Source organism: Pecten maximus, chromosome 18 (assembly GCF_902652985.1).
Source record: "Pecten maximus chromosome 18, xPecMax1.1, whole genome shotgun sequence".
NCBI classification, from domain to species: domain Eukaryota; kingdom Metazoa; phylum Mollusca; class Bivalvia; order Pectinida; family Pectinidae; genus Pecten; species Pecten maximus.
Genome location: NC_047032.1, coordinates 29,395,959 through 29,415,187, shown reverse-complemented (window position 1 = coordinate 29,415,187; position 19,229 = coordinate 29,395,959). Strand labels below are relative to the sequence as shown.

General features: G+C 36.6%; 1 protein-coding gene across 1 annotated transcript; it reads left to right on the top strand.

Moving 5' to 3' along the window:
* The first annotated feature begins 299 nt into the window (after positions 1–299).
* On the top strand, positions 300–18,665 carry LOC117316712 (HCLS1-binding protein 3-like). The gene is given in 9 exon segments (XM_033871464.1): positions 300–379; positions 5,460–5,536; positions 5,539–5,621; positions 7,622–7,829; positions 8,311–8,437; positions 9,488–9,603; positions 9,920–10,067; positions 10,934–11,159; positions 16,215–18,665. Coding segments are annotated over 9 exon segments (1,227 nt in total). The 5' UTR covers positions 300–353; the 3' UTR covers positions 16,431–18,665.
* The last annotated feature ends 564 nt before the right edge of the window (positions 18,666–19,229 follow it).

The window sequence follows — 19,229 nt, the reverse complement described above, 5'->3', positions numbered from 1 at the left end:
CACAGCACGTGTTTTCTTCCTTCTATAAACAAAATAGAGAGTTCCAATATACAAGGGACACAACTTTGTGAGTAAAAAATAATCTATGGAGAAAGTAAAGATTGTTATTTATTCTTAGGCTTATCTAAAATTACTAGGCTATTTAGCCTACTAGCTGCCATCGAATTGAAGCAGATATAGTTCTTAAGACAAAATTTACCCGCTTGAATGTTAGAAGCGTTGAATATTTGCCGGGCGCTTTTGAAGTATACATCTCTACACGACGGTCAATAGTATCACATACAATGGCCGCGTCCATGAACAAGTGGGTGTGTCAGATTCTGGCCTAGGAGACGAAAAACAACACGAGCAACATGCCTTCAGCAACACTGACAGTGCGGTAAATACCTGTTAAAATGCGTGATAAATATTATTTTCGAATTTTGTAAACATGTGAGGTTTTTATATTGTACATATTAAAATATCTACATGTTGTTTCGGATATAGCATGGACCTGTGGACAGCTGACAGGCTGATGGCCCACAGCTGATGGATGAAGGATGAAAGCCTCTATGTCCATATCATAAATAACAAACAAATTTAATATAGATATAATACTTCATCTTTGATGCGATATATACATTGATTATATTAATTGACAATATTGGTACTTTTATTATTATTATTATTATTGCTTGTTGAAACAATTATTTTTTCCAATGTTCATTTGGAGCTACATTTTGTTAGGTATGTACATTATACGTGTACATTAATTATACATGCATCTCAAAATGTTGTGTGCTGTCTGCCTCTAAAACAGATTGTGGTAAACTGTTCCATGTACCAATAATACTTTGACTGAAAAAGTGTTTTTCTTATATCCAGATGACACCTTTTTTTATATATTTTCTTGGTGGCCCCTGGTTCTGTTTACATTGTCCATGGAAATTTGTTCTAGTTACTCTTGAATCATAAATATTGTTGACAATTTTGAAAACGTTTATTATGTCTCCTCTGCTCCATCAGTGCTTTATTGTTGGTAGATTTAATCTCTTTTAATGACTCACACAACTAAATAATTTACTATATGTTATTACTAGTGACCCCATCCCTTCATTCGCCCGTTTGAAGTTCAAACGATGTGAAATTGATATCAAATTAAAGTTTGAATTTTTTTCTAACGTTTGGTGTCTGACAGATACTTAAAGCCAGGAAGTAGCTTAATTAGTCACTCTTTTTAAAAATGCATGTTCTTGTTGAGATTGATGTCTTTAGCTTTGTAAGTGCTTCAAACACTAGTAGTGTACTCTAAATGGGGTCTGATAATGTTAAAATAATAATTTAAATATTCCTATATATCAAGATACACTAATGAACTTAATAATCCAACTGGCTTATTAACTTTTCGCTGGTGATATTTTCTTAAATTGAAGCAGTCCTTCTTCTGGTCCTGACATAATTTTTCTGAAGCTATTATGGATAATACTTTAAATTTGTGTGGATGAAAATGAAGTAGCCACGGATCCTACCAGTTTTTGTAATTTGCCTAAATCATTTTAAAGAATAAAACATCCACCTTAGTCTTTATCTACCTGAATAATTTAGTATCATCAGCAAATAGTGGTGAAGGGGGCACAGCAACTCCTGGGAGATCATTTATATACAGGACGAGTAGAATTGGACCTTATACACTTCTCTGGGTAATACCCCTTATTACAGAATACGTGTATGTTGAAGACGATTTTTCATTCACATGCAATACATGTTGACGTCTGTTTGTAAGGAAATCCTGAACCCAATTAATAACTTGTTGTTTGCCCATTCCATAGTCTGATAGATTTTTGATAAGGCGTTGATGGGGCACCTTATAAAAGACCTTCATTAAGTCCATATATATTATATCAAGTTTTTCTCCGTTATCTAAGATCTTGGTCATATTATATCAAGTTTTCCTCCGTTATCAAAGATCTTGGTCATATTATATCAAGTTTTTCCTCCGTTATCTAAGATCTTGGTCATATTATATCAAGTTTTTCTCCGTTATCTAAGATCTTGGTCATATTATATCAAGTTTTCCTCCGTTACCTAAGATCTTGGTCATATTATATCAAGTTTTCCTCCGTTATCTAAGATCTTGGTCATATTATATGAAGTTTTCCTCCGTTATCAAAGATCTTGGTCATATTATATCAAGTTTTCCTCCGTTATCAAAGATCTTGGTCATATTATATCAAGTTTTCCTCCGTTATCAAAGATCTTGGTCATATTATATCAAGTTTTTCCTCCGTTATCTAAGATCTTGGTCATATTATATCAAGTTTTCCTCCGTTATCAAAGATCTTGGTCATATTATATCAAGTTTTCCTCCGTTATCAAAGATCTTGGTCATATTATATCAAGTTTTCCTCCGTTATCTAAGATCTTGGTCATATTATATGAAGTTTTCTCCGTTATCAAAGATCTTGGTCCATTCTTCTAACACAGTTAGTAGTTGGAGTTGCATGGATCCCCCAAAGATATCAGTAATTTGAACAAATGATATCAATTAAAGAATTAATGATAGCAAACAACAATATTACAGAAATTAAAACTAATTTGTACCAAAGATAAAACTCCTTTTGACGGAATCCACCTGGAACAGAGCAGTCTCTAGTTGAGTCATTCAAGCTCAACCTAGCGAGGCACTGCAATTAAATCTTTCTCACTTCGTACTAATAGACCAACTGGGAATCTATGATGTACTCATACAGATATACATAAACAGGGATACATCTTTGAATGATACACTTTGTATGTATAATTTTGATGAATATAAGTGATAAGATCTATTTGATTTAGAGTTTTCATTATTTTTCAGATATTCTCATTTTTTTTATTGATATCAATTCCTAGAATAAGTGATCTCATAAATTTGAATTGATGATAAATAAATCAATAACTCATTTAATGATATCACTGATTTGCATGTATTGCATCGTTTATTTGACTTTTAGCAAATTTCGTAAATATACAGATACACGTACTTGTATTAAATTAATTTGTTTTTACAGTGTGTAAATATACAGATACACCGATTGTTGTTGGACACGAAAATTATACTTCGAGTTATTCGATCATTTCAAATAGGATTTTTATTGTTGGGACCAAATTTTCACTTCGTATTATCCGAGTTTTTCGAGTTTTCCTCCGAGTTTTCTCTTTACTAAGATAAAGAGAGAATTCGGCCGGGACTGATGAGGTACTTCGAGTTAAGCGGGGTATTCGAGTTTTCCGAGTTCGAGTTAATGAAGTTCCACTGTACATGTACTTGTATTAAATTAATTTGCTAAAGTGTATACACATGCACCACTGTAAAAACAAATGTAAACAGCAGAGAGCGCACCTTTAACGGATATAAAGTAAACAAAGATGGTGCTTGGAAACTTTTTGTTGTATGCTTTGAAATTAAAAATAAAAGAGAACAAAAAATTGCATGTGTAACATAATGAAGGGGGAGAGTTATCTCATTTTCAAAGATTTTTAGCCCACCATCATCAGATGGTGGGCTATTCAAATCGCCCTGCGTCCGTGGTCCGTCGTCCGTCCGTCCGTCCGTCCCTCCCTCCGTCCGTCCGTCCGTCCGTCCGTCCGTCCGTCCGTCCGTCCGTAAACAATTCTTGTTATCGCTAATCCTCAGAAAGTACTGAGGGGATCTTTCTCAAACTTCATATGTAGGTTCCCTTTGGTGCCTAGTTATGCATATTGCATTTTGGGACCGATCGGAAAACAAGATGGCCGACAGGCAGCCATCTTGGGTTTTGACCATTGAAGTTTGTTATCGCTATTTCTGAGAAAGTACTGAAGGGATCTTTCTCAAATTTCATATGTAGGTTCCCCTTGGTGCCTAGTTATGCATATTGCATTTTGGGACCGATCGGAAAGCAACATGGCCGACAGGCAGCCATCTTGGATTTTGACCATTGAAGTTTGTTATCGCTATTTCTGAGAAAGTACTGAAGGGATCTTTCTCAAATTTCATATGTTGGTTTCCCTTGGTGCCTAGTTATGCATATTGCATTTTGGGATCGATCGGAAAACAACATGGCCGACAGGCAGCCATCTTGGATTTTGACCATTGAAGTTTGTTGTCGCTATTTCTGAGAAAGTGCTGAAGGGATCTTTCTCAAATTCCATATGTAGGTTCCCCTTGGTGCCTAGTTATGCATATTGCATTTTGGGACCGATCGGAAAGCAACATGGCCGACAGGCAGCCATCTTGGATTTTGACCATTGAAGTTTGTTATCGCTATTTCTGAGAAAGTACTGAAGGGATCTTTCTCAAATTTCATATGTTGGTTTCCCTTGGTGCCTAGTTATGCATATTGCATTTTGGGACCGATCGAAAAACAAGATGGCCGACAGGCAGCCATCTTGGATTTTGACCATTGAAGTTTGTTATCGCTATTTCTGAGAAAGTACTGAAGGGATCTTTCTCAAATTCCATATGTAGGTTCCCCTTGGTGGCTAGTTATGCATATTGCATTTTGGGACCAATCGGAAAACAACATGGCTGACAGGCAGCCATCTTGGATTTTGACCATTGAAGTTTGTTATCGCTATTTCTGAGAAAGTGCTGAAGGGATCTTTCTCAAATTCCATATGTAGGTTCCCCTTGGTGCCTAGTTATGCATATTGCATTTTGGGACCGATCGGAAAACAAGATGGCCGACAGGCAGCCATCTTGGATTTTGACCATTGAAGTTTGTTATCGCTATTTCTGAGAAAGTACTGAAGGGATCTTTCTCAAATTTCATATGTTGGTTTCCCTTGGTGCCTAGTTATGCATATTGCATTTTGGGACCGATCGGAAAACAAGATGGCCGACAGGCAGCCATCTTGGATTTTGACCATTGAAGTTTGTTATCGCTATTTCTGAGAAAGTACTGAAGGGATCTTTCTCAAATTTCATATGTAGGTTCCCCTTGGTGCCTAGTTATGCATATTGCATTTTGGGACCGATCGGAAAACAACATGGCCGACAGGCAGCCATCTTGGATTTTGACCATTGAAGTTTGTTATCGCTATTTCTGAGAAAGTACTGAAGGGATCTTTCTTAAATTTCATATGTTGGTTTCCCTTGGTGCCTAGTTATGCATATTGCATTTTGGGATCGATCGGAAAACAACATGGCCGACAGGCAGCCATCTTGGATTTTGACTATTGAAGTTTGTTATCGCTATTTCTGAGAAAGTACTGAAGGGATCTTTCTCAAATTCCATATATAGGTTCCCCTTGGTGCCTAAATCTTAAATTTCATATAAAGGTTTCCCTTGTTTGAAAAGTACTAGAGGTTTCTTCTGAATTTACACAGATTAGTAAGACTTAGAAGAAGAGAAAAGTAGAGAAAAGATCAATCTGACATGGAACCTATGAAGAACATTCAATGGTGGGCGCCAAGATCCCTCTGGGATCTCTTGTTATTCCTTTTCACATATTTCCAGGGAGCTGAAAAACAAAGACACATGTATTGACATGACAGTACCAACTTATAAAGAAACTAAAGGACTGTTACAGTCAACTTTGAGTTCCATGTAGTTGTGGTGTCGTCATTACCTTTCTTCAAATCAGCGAAACACAAACCTGGAGATGTAGTCCAATACATGGTAATTTGAATCTCTATGTAACAGAGCACATAATTAATTAAATTCAAACCTCCACTCAGGATGGGACCCAGTATCTCTGGCTTACTAGTCTTACACTCCACCAATCAAGATAACGAGAAGATCTCTCTAGCTGTGAGGTGGATTGTGGCTAGTATTTTACAATCTGTCATATTTTTCAGTTTCTAAAGCCATGAGATTACATATACAGAGGAATCTGCTTAATTGCATATGTTTTTTTCCAGGTAAAATATGCAAATAAGCAGTGTACAGTATGCAAATAGGCAGAGTTGATGTTTTGCTCCTTCCTAGACATGTGTCCAAGGCCTGGTAGACATGAAATGTGCCCTATATGCCAGTATTTGATCATTTATAGTAATAGGAGAGGAAAAATGTGATGACCAGAGTGAGACTAATACCTCTGAATTCTACACTCTAACCAGTTAATGGGACTATCACTGTAAAAATCACTATTGAAAAATACCTCAGGTTTAATATATTTTTAGCTCACCATCATCAGATGGTGGGCTATTCAAATCGCCCTGCGTCCGTGGTCCTTCGTCCCTCCGTCCCTCCGTCCGTCCTTAAACAATTCTTGCTATCGCTATTTCTCAGAAAGTACTGAGTACCTTGTTATGCAAAATGCATTTTGGGACCAATCGGAAAACAACATGGCCAACACGCAGCCATCTTGGATTTCAACAATTGAAGTTTGTTATCGCTATTTCTCAGAAAGTACTGAAGGGATCTTTCTGAAATTTCATATGTTGGTTCCCCTTGGTGCCTAGTTATGCATATTGCATTTTGGGACCAATCGGAAAACAACTTAGCCGACAGGCAGCCATCTTGTATTTTAACAATTGAAGTTTGTTATCGCTATTTCTCAGAAAGCGCTGAAGGGATCTTTCTGAAATTTCATATGTAGGTTCCCCTTAGTCCCTTGTTATGTATATTGCATTTTGGGACCAATCGGAAAACAACTTAGCCGACAGGCAGCCATCTTGTATTTTAACAATTGAAGTTTGTTATCGCTATTTCTCAGAAAGCGCTGAAGGGATCTTTCTGAAATTTCATATGTAGGTTCCCCTTAGTCCCTTGTTATGCATATTGCATTTTGGGACCAATCGGAAAACAGCATGGTTGACAGGCAGCCATCTTGGATTTTAACAATTGAAGTTTGTTATCGCTATTTCTCAGAAAGTACTGAAGGGATCGTTCTCAAATTTCATATGTGGGTTCCCATTGGTCCCTCGCATTGCATTTTGGGACCAATCTGAAACAACATGGCCGACAGACAGCCATTATCGCTTAATGTCAAATTTCATATATAGGTTCCCCTTGTTTGAAAAGTACTGGAAGGATGTTTCTCAATTTACACAGATTAGTAAGAGGAAGGGAAAAGTAGAGAGAAGATCAATCTGACATGGAACCTATAAAGATCATTCAATGGTGGGCGCCAAGATCCCTCTGGGATCTCTTGTTAGAAATACTGTCCATAATCAAGACGCTGTGCCGACTCGTCACTCGTACCCACATGTTCACCTCGGCTAGCTCCATGTAGCACGCCGAGGTAACCATTGTTTTAAAACTGATTCACAAGATATCTATAGACCATGTTTTATGGTATAGGCCCAGGTATTGCTATATCTTGAATCCTTTTCACTATTAATAACCAGAAATCATTGTTTTAATGAGCGAGATCTACAGTTATTGTCACTTCAAGTTACCTATAGCCAGCAGCAATATCAACCTAATTCATTTTCCCAACACAATAACAAATAAACAAATTTCAGTATCATATAGATGACTATTTTGAAAGAAGATTTAGATAATATTGATGTTTTCATGCAATGTGTAGGCATTCAATTAAACTACAAACTTGATACAAGGGTTTTGTGTTTGATAGCCCTCTAATACATTTACTTTTTGCTTTAAAGTAATTCAGGTATTAATGAAACTTGAAATGGAAATATCGTTAAATATTCCTTTAAATTTGATTTCAGGTATCGAAAAAATTTGCTGAATTTGAAGATCTACACTCAAAACTGACTGGAAAGTTTTCAGGAACAGTCTTGCCTCCATTGTCAAAGAAAGCCATCCTTGTCAATGCTTCTGTTGCCAAAGAAAGACGTGGCAATCTTGATTCCTTTCTGAAATTTATAGCTTGTACTCCGAAGCTTTCTACCTCCTCCGTCTTGCTGGAATTTTTGGGTAAGGGACATTTTAAAGCTGATTGTGTTGTAGACAGGGTTTGTTAAAATAAAAATTTAGGAATAGACTGATCTCTGCAACCATTGTGTTTTTCTGATTTCTTTTGAAGGCTACAAGGGCTCAGTTGGCAGAGCTTCTTACAACATACAAATATATATGTAACTTCGAGTGAAGATCAGGGATGTGTGGTTCAATCCCTACACAGGGTGGTTTGTGTTTCGTGTGGAAACTGAGATCATCAACCAGTCTGTGCTTTTGCTTTTGTGTTTATGTCCTAGGGCGAGACACTTTACCCTAATATTGATCTAGATAGCTTGTGTCAGGCCTCCAATATGAAATCGCCTTCAGTGAAGTAGCCACCATATACTACAAGAGGGTTCTGCTTCAAAATGATCCTAGCAAATGGGGCAATAAAACCAGAAAAAAAAATGTCATGCATATTTTTGATAATTTTTGTAAATGTTTATGTATACATTCTTAGGTGTAAATGCAATAAAAGCAGGAAAGTACAGGAAGGATGGAGAGCTTCAAGAAGACACAGACAATAATAAGAGTTCAGAAGACCAAGATGATTCAGCAGTGCAGGACACACAAGATACTGAACAAAGGTGGATTAGATTACAAGAAAATTTTTTTGAGTAGACACCATTAAATATAGATCCATTGACTGTTAAACTGCAAGGAAGTTATTTATCTCAAGTTCTTTTTGTAAGATTCTAGCAGGATTGTTCATTGGTGTTGAACCTAGGCAATGTATCCATAGAAAGTACATTCTATAAAACTTTTACTAAAGCATGTATTGAAATTAACAAAGCCATTAATAGAGTTTTATATGTTGATGTGGACGGAGAAAAATTGCTTGATACGTATTACGGAATGGAATTATGGGAGTTTGCAAGTGATACTTTCAATGATACGAGAGTTGGCAGACATGCTTCAAGTACCTGTATGTAGGACAAATAAACAAAGCCAAACTTATTAAGTCAGTTAGGCCCATTTTAAATTGTTTGACATCTCATATTTCTGTACTTCTTCTTAACCCTGAAGTATGGAAATATTTCGCAGTAGATAATCAAAATAGTAACAATTACATTGTATATGACAGTGCAGACAGAGTGTATTGTTAAATTGTCTGTGCAATGTGTCCCTTTATCAATTAGATATAAATATATATTATGAAATGATGTTTTTAACACTTTCTTATTGGCCAAAATAGTGTCACATGATTCCCAAAGAATGGTGGTATTGACTGACCGCACAAAATAAGCTGGTAAAAAAATAGATTAGGAATTACCTCCCCTGGGTCAAATGTACAAAATGCTTCACAAAGAATTCTCTAACATGGATACTTTTGGGTTTTTGTTATAGTACAATGTAGTTATTTTATGATAAAATCATTATAGCATTTTGTTTTGGGTCAATGCATCATTGTTTTATTAATCTTATCTGGCAATATCATTTTCTCAGGTTAATAAAACCTTGTATTGGCCTTATCAGAGGGCTATATTATACATTGTATATCTACAAAAATGACATCACAGACAGAGAACATGAAACAAAGTTTTCCAAGTAGCTATAATCTTTGTTTGATAATTCTGTGGCTGCTGGAAATTTCGCCATCTTTGCATATCAAACCAATTTCTGATGATGTTTTATAGTTTATTTGATGAAGAAGAGGAGGAGCATGTAGATGATTTCTTCTCTAAAGAAGAAGATACTGGAGGAGAGGATATCTTAGGAGGTGTAGAAGATGATTACACAAATAGATTTGAAGGTACATTGTAATATCAAGTCAACCAGATTCCAAACAGATTGATTTGTCACGGTATAAAAATCATGTCATTAAGGGCCCAAGCACTTTATACTTTACAGTACATTGTATCTCAAACAAAGAAGAGTTCCAATTTGTTGAACTTCACACCATTTTTTAACTAATTAATATTCATTAAATACAATTGCAAATGTAATCCACTTAATTATATAATATGCAGATCCATTTTAGCTGTTGCTCTTTGATACGAGACCATAAGTACTGGGTAAGAGTTTAACAAATATTTATTAAAAATATAACTTACAATTTTTAACCACAGATGATACTAAGCTTTTTGAAGACCAAGATTTAACGGGAGCCTTCACCGAAGATGATGCTAATGATTTTGTCCTTCCTGATGCTAGGGATGTGAAAACCAAAGACTCATCAAGTTTGTTTACAGAGGAGGATAATTCTGACCTTTTCCAGTAGGTGATATTGAAAGTTTAAAATATATTTTCTGAAATATTGCATCTTTCATGTAGAGTATGTATAAACATGATCTGCATGTTTTGAATTGGTACATTTAATTTTTAATTTACTGAGACCAAGTCCAGGGGAGCTGTTGGTATGGCATCATCTGTAGACAGCTAGGTTAAAGTTTTTTTATAGGACAATGTTGTGTCATTGTGTCAATACTAATGAAGACACATATTATACCGGTAGGTTTTTGACATTTGAGTTCCTTGCGACCTTTCCTTTCCTTTGGTATTACATTTGCTCACCTTGACCTTGACCTTGACCTTTGAACTACTTTTAACAAACTTATTCTGAATTTTAACCCAATCGGCGAGCTGTGTTGTCTTCTGACTGTGTTTGTTCATTGAACCAATACTTTTATAAATGTATCATTGTGATATGAATACAAACTAATAAATTCCCAACTGGAATAGTTAATCAAGCGATTAAAAACCATAATTTCAATTAGTTCTTGTGTATTGGGAAAAGTGACACCTTAAATTTGTCCTATTAATACAGTATGAACTCCTAAATTCTGATATCAAATATTAAAGCAAATATTTCATGTAAATACTGGTAGATAGTAGAATATTCAAAATTCACATCAACTAGAAATTTAAATAGCTTGTTAGTATAAGATTGAATACACTGTAATGAGAGTAACAAGTATTTTAACAGTTAAATCCTTTCATTTTTATATTAAAATTGATGACATTATAAATTATCAAATATGGAAAACAAAAAACCTAGCCAGGCATTTACATTAGAAAATGTAACTATAGCTGAAAGGTTTTTTTTAACATTTAAATGTTGTTTTTTTTTGTTTTTTAATTAGGATCGACGATGATTTAGATAAACTCTTGAATATTGAAACCAAAAAGCCTGAGACCAAACCCAAACCATCACCTGGCCCCATTGAAAAGTCAGAGAAGCCAGCTGTTTCCCCAAAGAAGCCATCAGTCCCCTCACAGAAACCTTTGGTTTCTCCAGAAAAACCAGTACCAGCACCACGGAAACCAAAGCCTGCTGAGTTGCAAGATACCAACAAGAAACCAGTGATAGTAAGGACACTTTTTTTTGTTTTGTTGAAAATGTTCCTATTTTTTATAGATATTTGGTTGATAAAAATCTAAAAATAGCTCTCAGTAAGGATAAATTTTAGTCCAGGTAAAAATCCATTGTTTGTATGATAGAGGTCATTTCAAAAGGAAATGTATTCAAGGAAAAATTTTGTTCCTTTTCAATATGTTCCATAAAACAGTAAAAAGTAATAAATAGTTCAGGAAACTCAAAATTGAAAGAGATAGAATAGGCAGTAAGAATATTTACAAAAAATGAGTCTGAATGTTTTGTTTGGAATGACGCCAGGTACGACATATTCACTGATACAGCTGTCCGTCCTTCTAGGACTCGTCAGTGATGTTAGGGACATCATACAGCTGTTTCGTCCCTCTATGACTCGTCAGTGAGGGTTAGGGACATCATGTAGCTGTTCGTCCTTCTAGGACTCGTCAGTGATGTTAGGGACATCATACAGCTGTTTCGTCCCTCTAGGACTCGTCAGTGATGTCAGGGACATCATACAGCTGTTTTGTCCCTCTAGGACTCGTCAGTGATGTTAGGGACATCATACAGCTGTTTCGTCCCTCTAGGACTCGTTAGTGATGTTAGGCACATCATACAGCTGTTTCATGCCTCTAGGACTCGTCAGTGATGTTAAGCACATCATACAGCTGTTTCGTCCCTCTAGGACTCGTCAGGGACATCATACAGCTGTTCATCCTTCTAGGACTCATCAGTGATGTTAGGGACATCATACAGCTGTTTTGTCCCTCTAGGACTCGTCAGTAATGTTAGGGACATCATACAGCTGTTTCGTCCCTCTAGGACTCATCAGTGATGTTAGGGACATCATACAGCTGTTTCGTCCTTCTAGGACCCGTCAGTGATGTTAAGGACATCATACAGCTGTTTCGTCCCTCTAGGACTCATCAGTGATGTTAGGGACATCATACAGCTGTTCGTCCTTCTAGGACTCGTCAATGATGTTAGGGACATCATACAGCTGTTCGTCCTTCTAGAACTCGTCAGTGAAATTAGGGACATCATACAGCTGTTCGTCCTTCTAGGACTCGTCAATGATGTTAGGGACATCATACAGCTGTTCGTCCCTCTAGGACTCGTCAGTGATGTTAGGCATATCATACAGCTGTTTCGTCCTTCTAGGACTCGTCAGTGATGTTAGGGACATCAAACAGCTGTTTCGTCCCTCTAGGACTCGTCTGTAATGTTAGGCACATCATACAGCTGTTTCGTCCCTCTAGGACTCGTCAGGGACATCATACAGCTGTTCGTCCTTCTAGGACTCATCAATGATGTTAGGGACATCATACAACTTTTTCGTCCTTCTAGAACTCGTCAGTGATGTTAGGCATATCATACAGCTGTTTCGTCCCTCTAGGACTCGTCAGTGATGTTAGGGACATCAAACAGCTGTTCGTCCTTCTAGGACTTGTCTGTAATGTTAGGCACATCAGACAGCTGTTTTGTCCTTCTAGGACTCGTCAGTGATATTAGGGTCATCATACAGCTGTTCGTCGTTCTAGGACTCGTCAGTGATGTTGGGGACATCATACAGCGTGCGTCCTTGTAGGCCTGGTCAGTGATTTTAGGGACATCATACAGCTGTTCGTCCTTCTAGGACTCGTCAGTGATGTTTGGGACATCATACAGCTGTTTAGTCTTTCTGGGACTCGTCAGTGATGTTAGGCACATCATACAGCTGTCTGTCCTTCTAGGACTTGTCAGTGATGTTAGGGACATCATACAGCTGTTTCATCCCTCTAGGACTCGTCAGGGATGTCATACAGCTGTTTCGTCCCTCTAGGACTCGTCCGTGATGTAAGGGACATCATACAGTTGTCTGTCCTTCTAGGACTCGTCAGTGATGTTAGGGATGTCATACAGCTGTTTCGTCCCTCTAGGACTCGTCAGTGATGTAAGGGACATCATACAGCTGTTTCGTCCCTCTAGGACTCGTCAGGGATGTCATACAGATGTTACGTCCTTCTAGGACTCGTCAATGATGTTAGGGACATCATACAGCTGTTACGTCCTTCTCGGACTCGTCAGTGATGTTAGGGACATCATACAGCTGTTCGTCCTTCTTGGACTCGTCAGTGATGTTAGGCACATCATACAGCTGTCTGTCCTTCTAGGACTTGTCAGTGATGTTAGGGACATCATACAGCTGTTTCATCCCTCTAGGACTCGTCAGGGATGTCATACAGCTGTTTCGTCCCTCTAGGACTCGTCCGTGATGTCAGGGACGTCATACAGCTGTTTCGTCCCTCTAGGACTCGTCAGTGATGTAAGGGACATCATACAGCTGTCTGTCCTTCTAGGACTCGTCAGTGATGTTAGGGACGTCATACAGCTGTTTCGTCCCTCTAGGACTCGTCAGTGATGTAAGGGACATCATACAGCTGTTTCGTCCCTCTAGGACTCGTCAGGGATGTCATACAGATGTTACGTCCTTCTAGGACTCGTCAGTGATGTTAGGGACATCATACAGCTGTTTCGTCCCTCTAGGACTCGTCAGTGAGGGTTAGGGACATCATACAGCTGTTCGTCCTTCTTGGACTCGTCAGTGATGTTAGGGATGTCATACAGATGTTACGTCCTTCTAGGACTTGTCAGTGATGTTAGGGACATCATACAGCTGTTACGTCCTTCTCGGACTCGTCAGTGATGTTAGGGACATCATACAGCTGTTCGTCCTTCTTGGACTCGTCAGTGATGTTAGGGACATCATACAGCTGTTTCGTCCCTCTAGGACTCGTCAGTGATGTTAGGGACATCATACAGCTGTTCCGGCCTTCTAGGACTCGTCAGTGATGTTAGGGACATCATACAGCTGTTTCGTCCCTCTAGAACTCGTCAGTGATGTCAGGGACATCATACAGATGTTACGTCCCTCTAGGACTCGTCAGGGATGTCATACAGATGTTACGTCCCTCTAGGACTCGTCAGTGATGTAAGGGACATCATACAGCTGTTTCGTCCCTCTAGGACTCGTCAGTGATGTCAGGGACATCATACAGCTGTTACGTCCCTCTAGGACTCGTCAGTGATGTCAGGGACATCATACAGCTGTTACGTCCCTCTAGGACTCGTCAGTGATGTCAGGGACATCATACAGCTGTTACGTCCCTCTAGGACTCGTCAGTGATGTCAGGGACGTCATACAGCTGTTATGTCCCTCTAGGACTCGTCAGTGATGTTAGGGGCATCATACAGCTGTTTCGTCCCTCTAGGACTCGTCAGGGACGTCATACAGATGTTATGTCCCTCTAGGACTCGTCAGTGATGTCAGGGACATCATACAGCTGTTACGTCCCTCTAGGACTCGTCAGTGATGTCAGGGACATCATACAGCTGTTGCTAAGGGCCTAAAGTGTTGATGATAACTAGGAGACAAAGGAAGAAACTCAAAATGTTGAAGTTTGTTGCTTTTGAAACCAATTGAGAATATTTAAAAAATGTAATTCTGTCAGAAATTTGATCTGTCCTATGGCTACCAGTGATACAAAGGGTGGATGGAAGGTGCTGCCACAGTTATATCACACTTATTTTCACTTAGTCCTAATCAGATTTTATTTTGATTTTTTGTTAATCTTTACTCTTCCAAATGTCTCCCTTGACAATGCCTGACGTTTGGCCTTTAGTTGAGCATTCACCCCTGTTAGGAAGGCTTTGGGACATGTCCCTTAGCTGAGACATACCAGTGTATATAGCAATAGTACTCTAATTACTAAAACTGTCAAAAAAGAAGCTTGAATATAACAAAAACTGTCCATAAAAGTCACCTGTATATAACAAAAACTGTCCATAAAGGTCACGTGTATATAACAAAAACTGTCCATAAAGGTCACCTGTATATAAGATATAACAAAAACTGTCCATAAAGGTCACCTGTATATAAGATATAACAAAAACTGTCCATAAAGGTCACCTATATATAAGATATAACAAAAACTGTCCATAAAGGTCACCTGTATATAAGATATAACAAAAACTGTCCATAAAGGTCACCTGTATATAAGATATAACAAAAACTGTCCATAAAGGTCACCTGTATATAAGATATAACAAAAACTGTCCATAAAGGTCACCTGTATATAAGATATAACAAAAACTGTCCATAAAGGTCACCTGTATATAACAAAAACTGTCCATAAAGGTCACCTGTATATAAGATATAACAAAAACTGTCTATAAAGGTCTGTATATAACAGAAACTGTCCATAAAGGTATCCTGTATATAACAAAAACTGTCCATAAAGGTCACCTGTATATAAGATATAACAAAAACTGTCCATAAAGGTCACCTGTATATAAGATATAACAAAAACTGTCCATAAAGGTCACCTGTATATAACAAAAACTGTCCATAAAGGTCACCTGTATATAAGATATAACAAAAACTGTCCATAAAGGTCACCTGTATATAACAAACACTGTCCATAAAGGTCACCTGTATATAAGATATAACAAAAACTGTCCATAAAGGTCACCTGTATATAACAAACACTGTCCATAAAGGTCACCTGTATATATCAGAAACTGTCCATCAAGATCACCTGTATATATCAGAAACTGTCCATAATGGTCACCTGTATATAAAAAACTGTCCATAATGGTCTTCTGTATAAAGCATAAACTGTCCATAAAGGTCACCTGTATATAACAATAACTGTCCATAAAGGTCACCTGTATATAAGATATAACAAAAACTGTCCATAAAGGTCACCTGTATATAACAAAAACTGTCCATTAAGGTCACCTGTATATAACAGAAACTGTCCATAAAGGTCACCTTTATATAATAAAACGGTCCAGAAAGGCCTCCTGTATATAACAAAAACTGTCCATAAAGGTCACCTGTATATACAGTAACAAAAACTGTCCATAAGGTCACCTGTCTATAACCCTGTTTTAAAGGCATCTATTCTATGCAAAGGCCACTTTTCTGCTCCCTTTTTGTGGCCATTATAGACAGCGGAGACTTTTTATTGATCTTTTTATTGAATAATCTGAAACATTTTAAATTTTAGAAGCCTAAACCGGGACTATCGCCAAAACCAGTATTACCAAGGAAACCAGCTTCTGGAGGTCAGGGGGTCAAACCAGTGTTACCAAAGAAACCAACTGCAACAAGTGGAGACATTGAGTCTGAGAAACAAACAGTTGAAACACTGGATACAGATGATATCATGCAGTATATTCAACAGAATGCCTCACAGGATGATGACCTAGACTTGTTTTCATGATACAAAGGAGATTAATTTTGTGGTGCTAAGTTTATTTTTGTGTAAAGATGTTAAAAATAATGTTTTCTTTAATATTTAAACAGTATACACGTATCAAACTTTTAATGTTTTAATATTTTAATATTTTTTGCAGTTAAATGTTGTTAATATTTTTTGCAATTTAACCAGAATTTTGAAGCAACAAGAATATAATCATGGAATGATATAAAACAAAATTTGAGGCATTGCCCTGTTAAAAATCAAAGTGTATTTTCCAGTAATGTATGATTCATGTGTTAATTTATAAAAAAAGATATATCAAATATGATGAGGAGTTAAATTTTTTTGTGATTTAAAATACTCATTATAAGCATAATATAAATGTTCATATACAAAATGAAATCCATTGTATTTTAATGCTTTAATTAATAATATACCATTTAGCTGATGTATTGAGTTTAATTGTTTAATTATGATATAACAAGTTTTAGATTTATTACTTACTGAGCAATGTAACTATAATTTCAATAATGGTTGAATGGTTTGACCTTGAGTTCCATTAATTGTTGAATGATATGACCTTGAGTTCCGTTAGTTGTTGAATGGGTTGACCTTGATTTCCATTAATTGTTGAATGATATGATGTCGAGTTCCATTAATTGTTGAATGATTTGACCTTGAGTTTCATGTATTGTTGAATGATATGACCTTGAATTCTATTAATTGTGGGAATGGTTTGACATTGAGTTTCATTTTTTGTTAAATGATATGACCTTGAGTTCCATTAATTGTTGAATGATATGACCTTGAGTTCCATTAATTTATGAATGTTCAATGGTTTGACCTTGATTTCCATTAATTATTGAATGATATGACCTTGAGTTTCATTAATTGTTGAAAGGTTTGACCTTGAGTTCCACTAATTGTCGAAAGGTTTGACCTTGAGTTTCATTAATTGTTGAAAGGTTTGACCTTGAGTTTCATTAATTGTTGAAAGGTTTGACCTTGGGTTCCATTGTTTATTGAGCGAGATTACACTGATTTGTATTTATTATTTTAAAAAATAAGTTATTGTCATTAACTATTGAACGATTTGAGTAAGAGGTGTATTTATTGAGTGATAAGGCATGCAGCTTTAGAAATGTGGGGTAAGACAATCATTTTCACTATAATTACGCATGTTTTGTACATATTTGTGTATATTTTTTTGTGAATGAAATGCTCAAAATATTTACAATCAAATATTAGATGTAGTTGAAGAGGAGGAAGGAGAGATTAGCTTTAATGTTGTATGAATGAAAAGGTGGGTTTTGTTTGCCCTTCTTCCACAATTGGCTATATTAAAATGTTTGATATAATAAGGGTTTATAACCACAGGGACTTTCAACCTGTGATCCATAAATATGTATGATAGATATTGACTTGGAATTCATGTCAAGTCCCTGTGTCTATAACTACACTATCATCTTAGCCTACACTTGGTAATAAGCCCATGCTTGGTAATAAGCCCACACTTGGTAATAAGCCCATGTCTGGTTATAAGCCCACACTTGGTAATAAGCCCATGTCTGGTTATAAGCCAATGTCTGGTAATAAGCCCATGTCTGGTAATAAGCCCATCCTAATTTTGCTGTTCAGTAGAAATACCAACATTATATTCATTTCACCTTCCAGTATTGTTAAGCCTATCGGAGTATAGATATGTATGGTATGTATGATTATATGAAATTTAATGTAACATGTTGTCTTCCATAATTAAAACTTGGTACATGTTGTGTACCTACTGATTAATTGTTTACATTAATTGATACTTCACTGAATCCCTAAGTGTCAACAGAATAATTATGTAATATTACTGTAAATTAATGTAGATGACTTAATTAACTTCATGCATGCTTAATTCCACGAGGTGATTTATTTCTGTACTCAAAAAATATTGATTCAAGGGCATTTCACTTATGTATTTTCTCTTGTTTTATATGAATCATTGCTCACGTGATAATTGATTTGTACATGTAATAATTCTTAACCTTAATTACAAAGAATGACAGCTTTAACCAGGTTATCAGGTACATTTGGCAGTTTCAGCTGATTTTGTTACTTAAGTATTTTAACTTTACATTGCCTAGGTAACAGATGGATGAACACCATGATTTTCTAGTTATGAATCAAATATGTTAATAAGCACTTCATAACAAGTGAGTAAAAGATGAAAAAAAAACTTAATTAAATAAAAAATTAATTAAATCTGTAAAACGATTATTGTTGTATTTGTCTTGCCTGCAACTAAAAGTCACGAAAGTGGGATACAGACTAAGGTCTAAGTACACATGCACCACGTGTGAGCAACTTTAACGTAACAAGTACCAACTAGAGATGGAATAAACCACAACACCTTGTCTGTGGGATTGGTGATCACAAAACTAAACTATTTTGAAGTAACTAACAAAGTTTATGACATGACCAGCTAAATAAAGTAACTAACAAACGTTTACCACCTGACCGGCTAAATATAGTAACTAACAAACGTTTAACACCTGACCGGCTAATTATAGTAACTAACAAACGTTTACCACCTGACCGGCTAAATATAGTAACTAACAAACGTTTACCACCTGACCGGCTAAATATAGTAACTACATTGTAACAAACGTTTACCACCTGACTGGCTAAATATAGTAATTACATTGTAACAAACGTTTACCACCTGACCAGCTAAATATAGTAACTAGCAAACGTTTACCACCTGACCGGCTAAATATAGTAACTAACAAACGTTTACCACCTGACCGGCTAAATATAGTAACTAACAAACGTTTA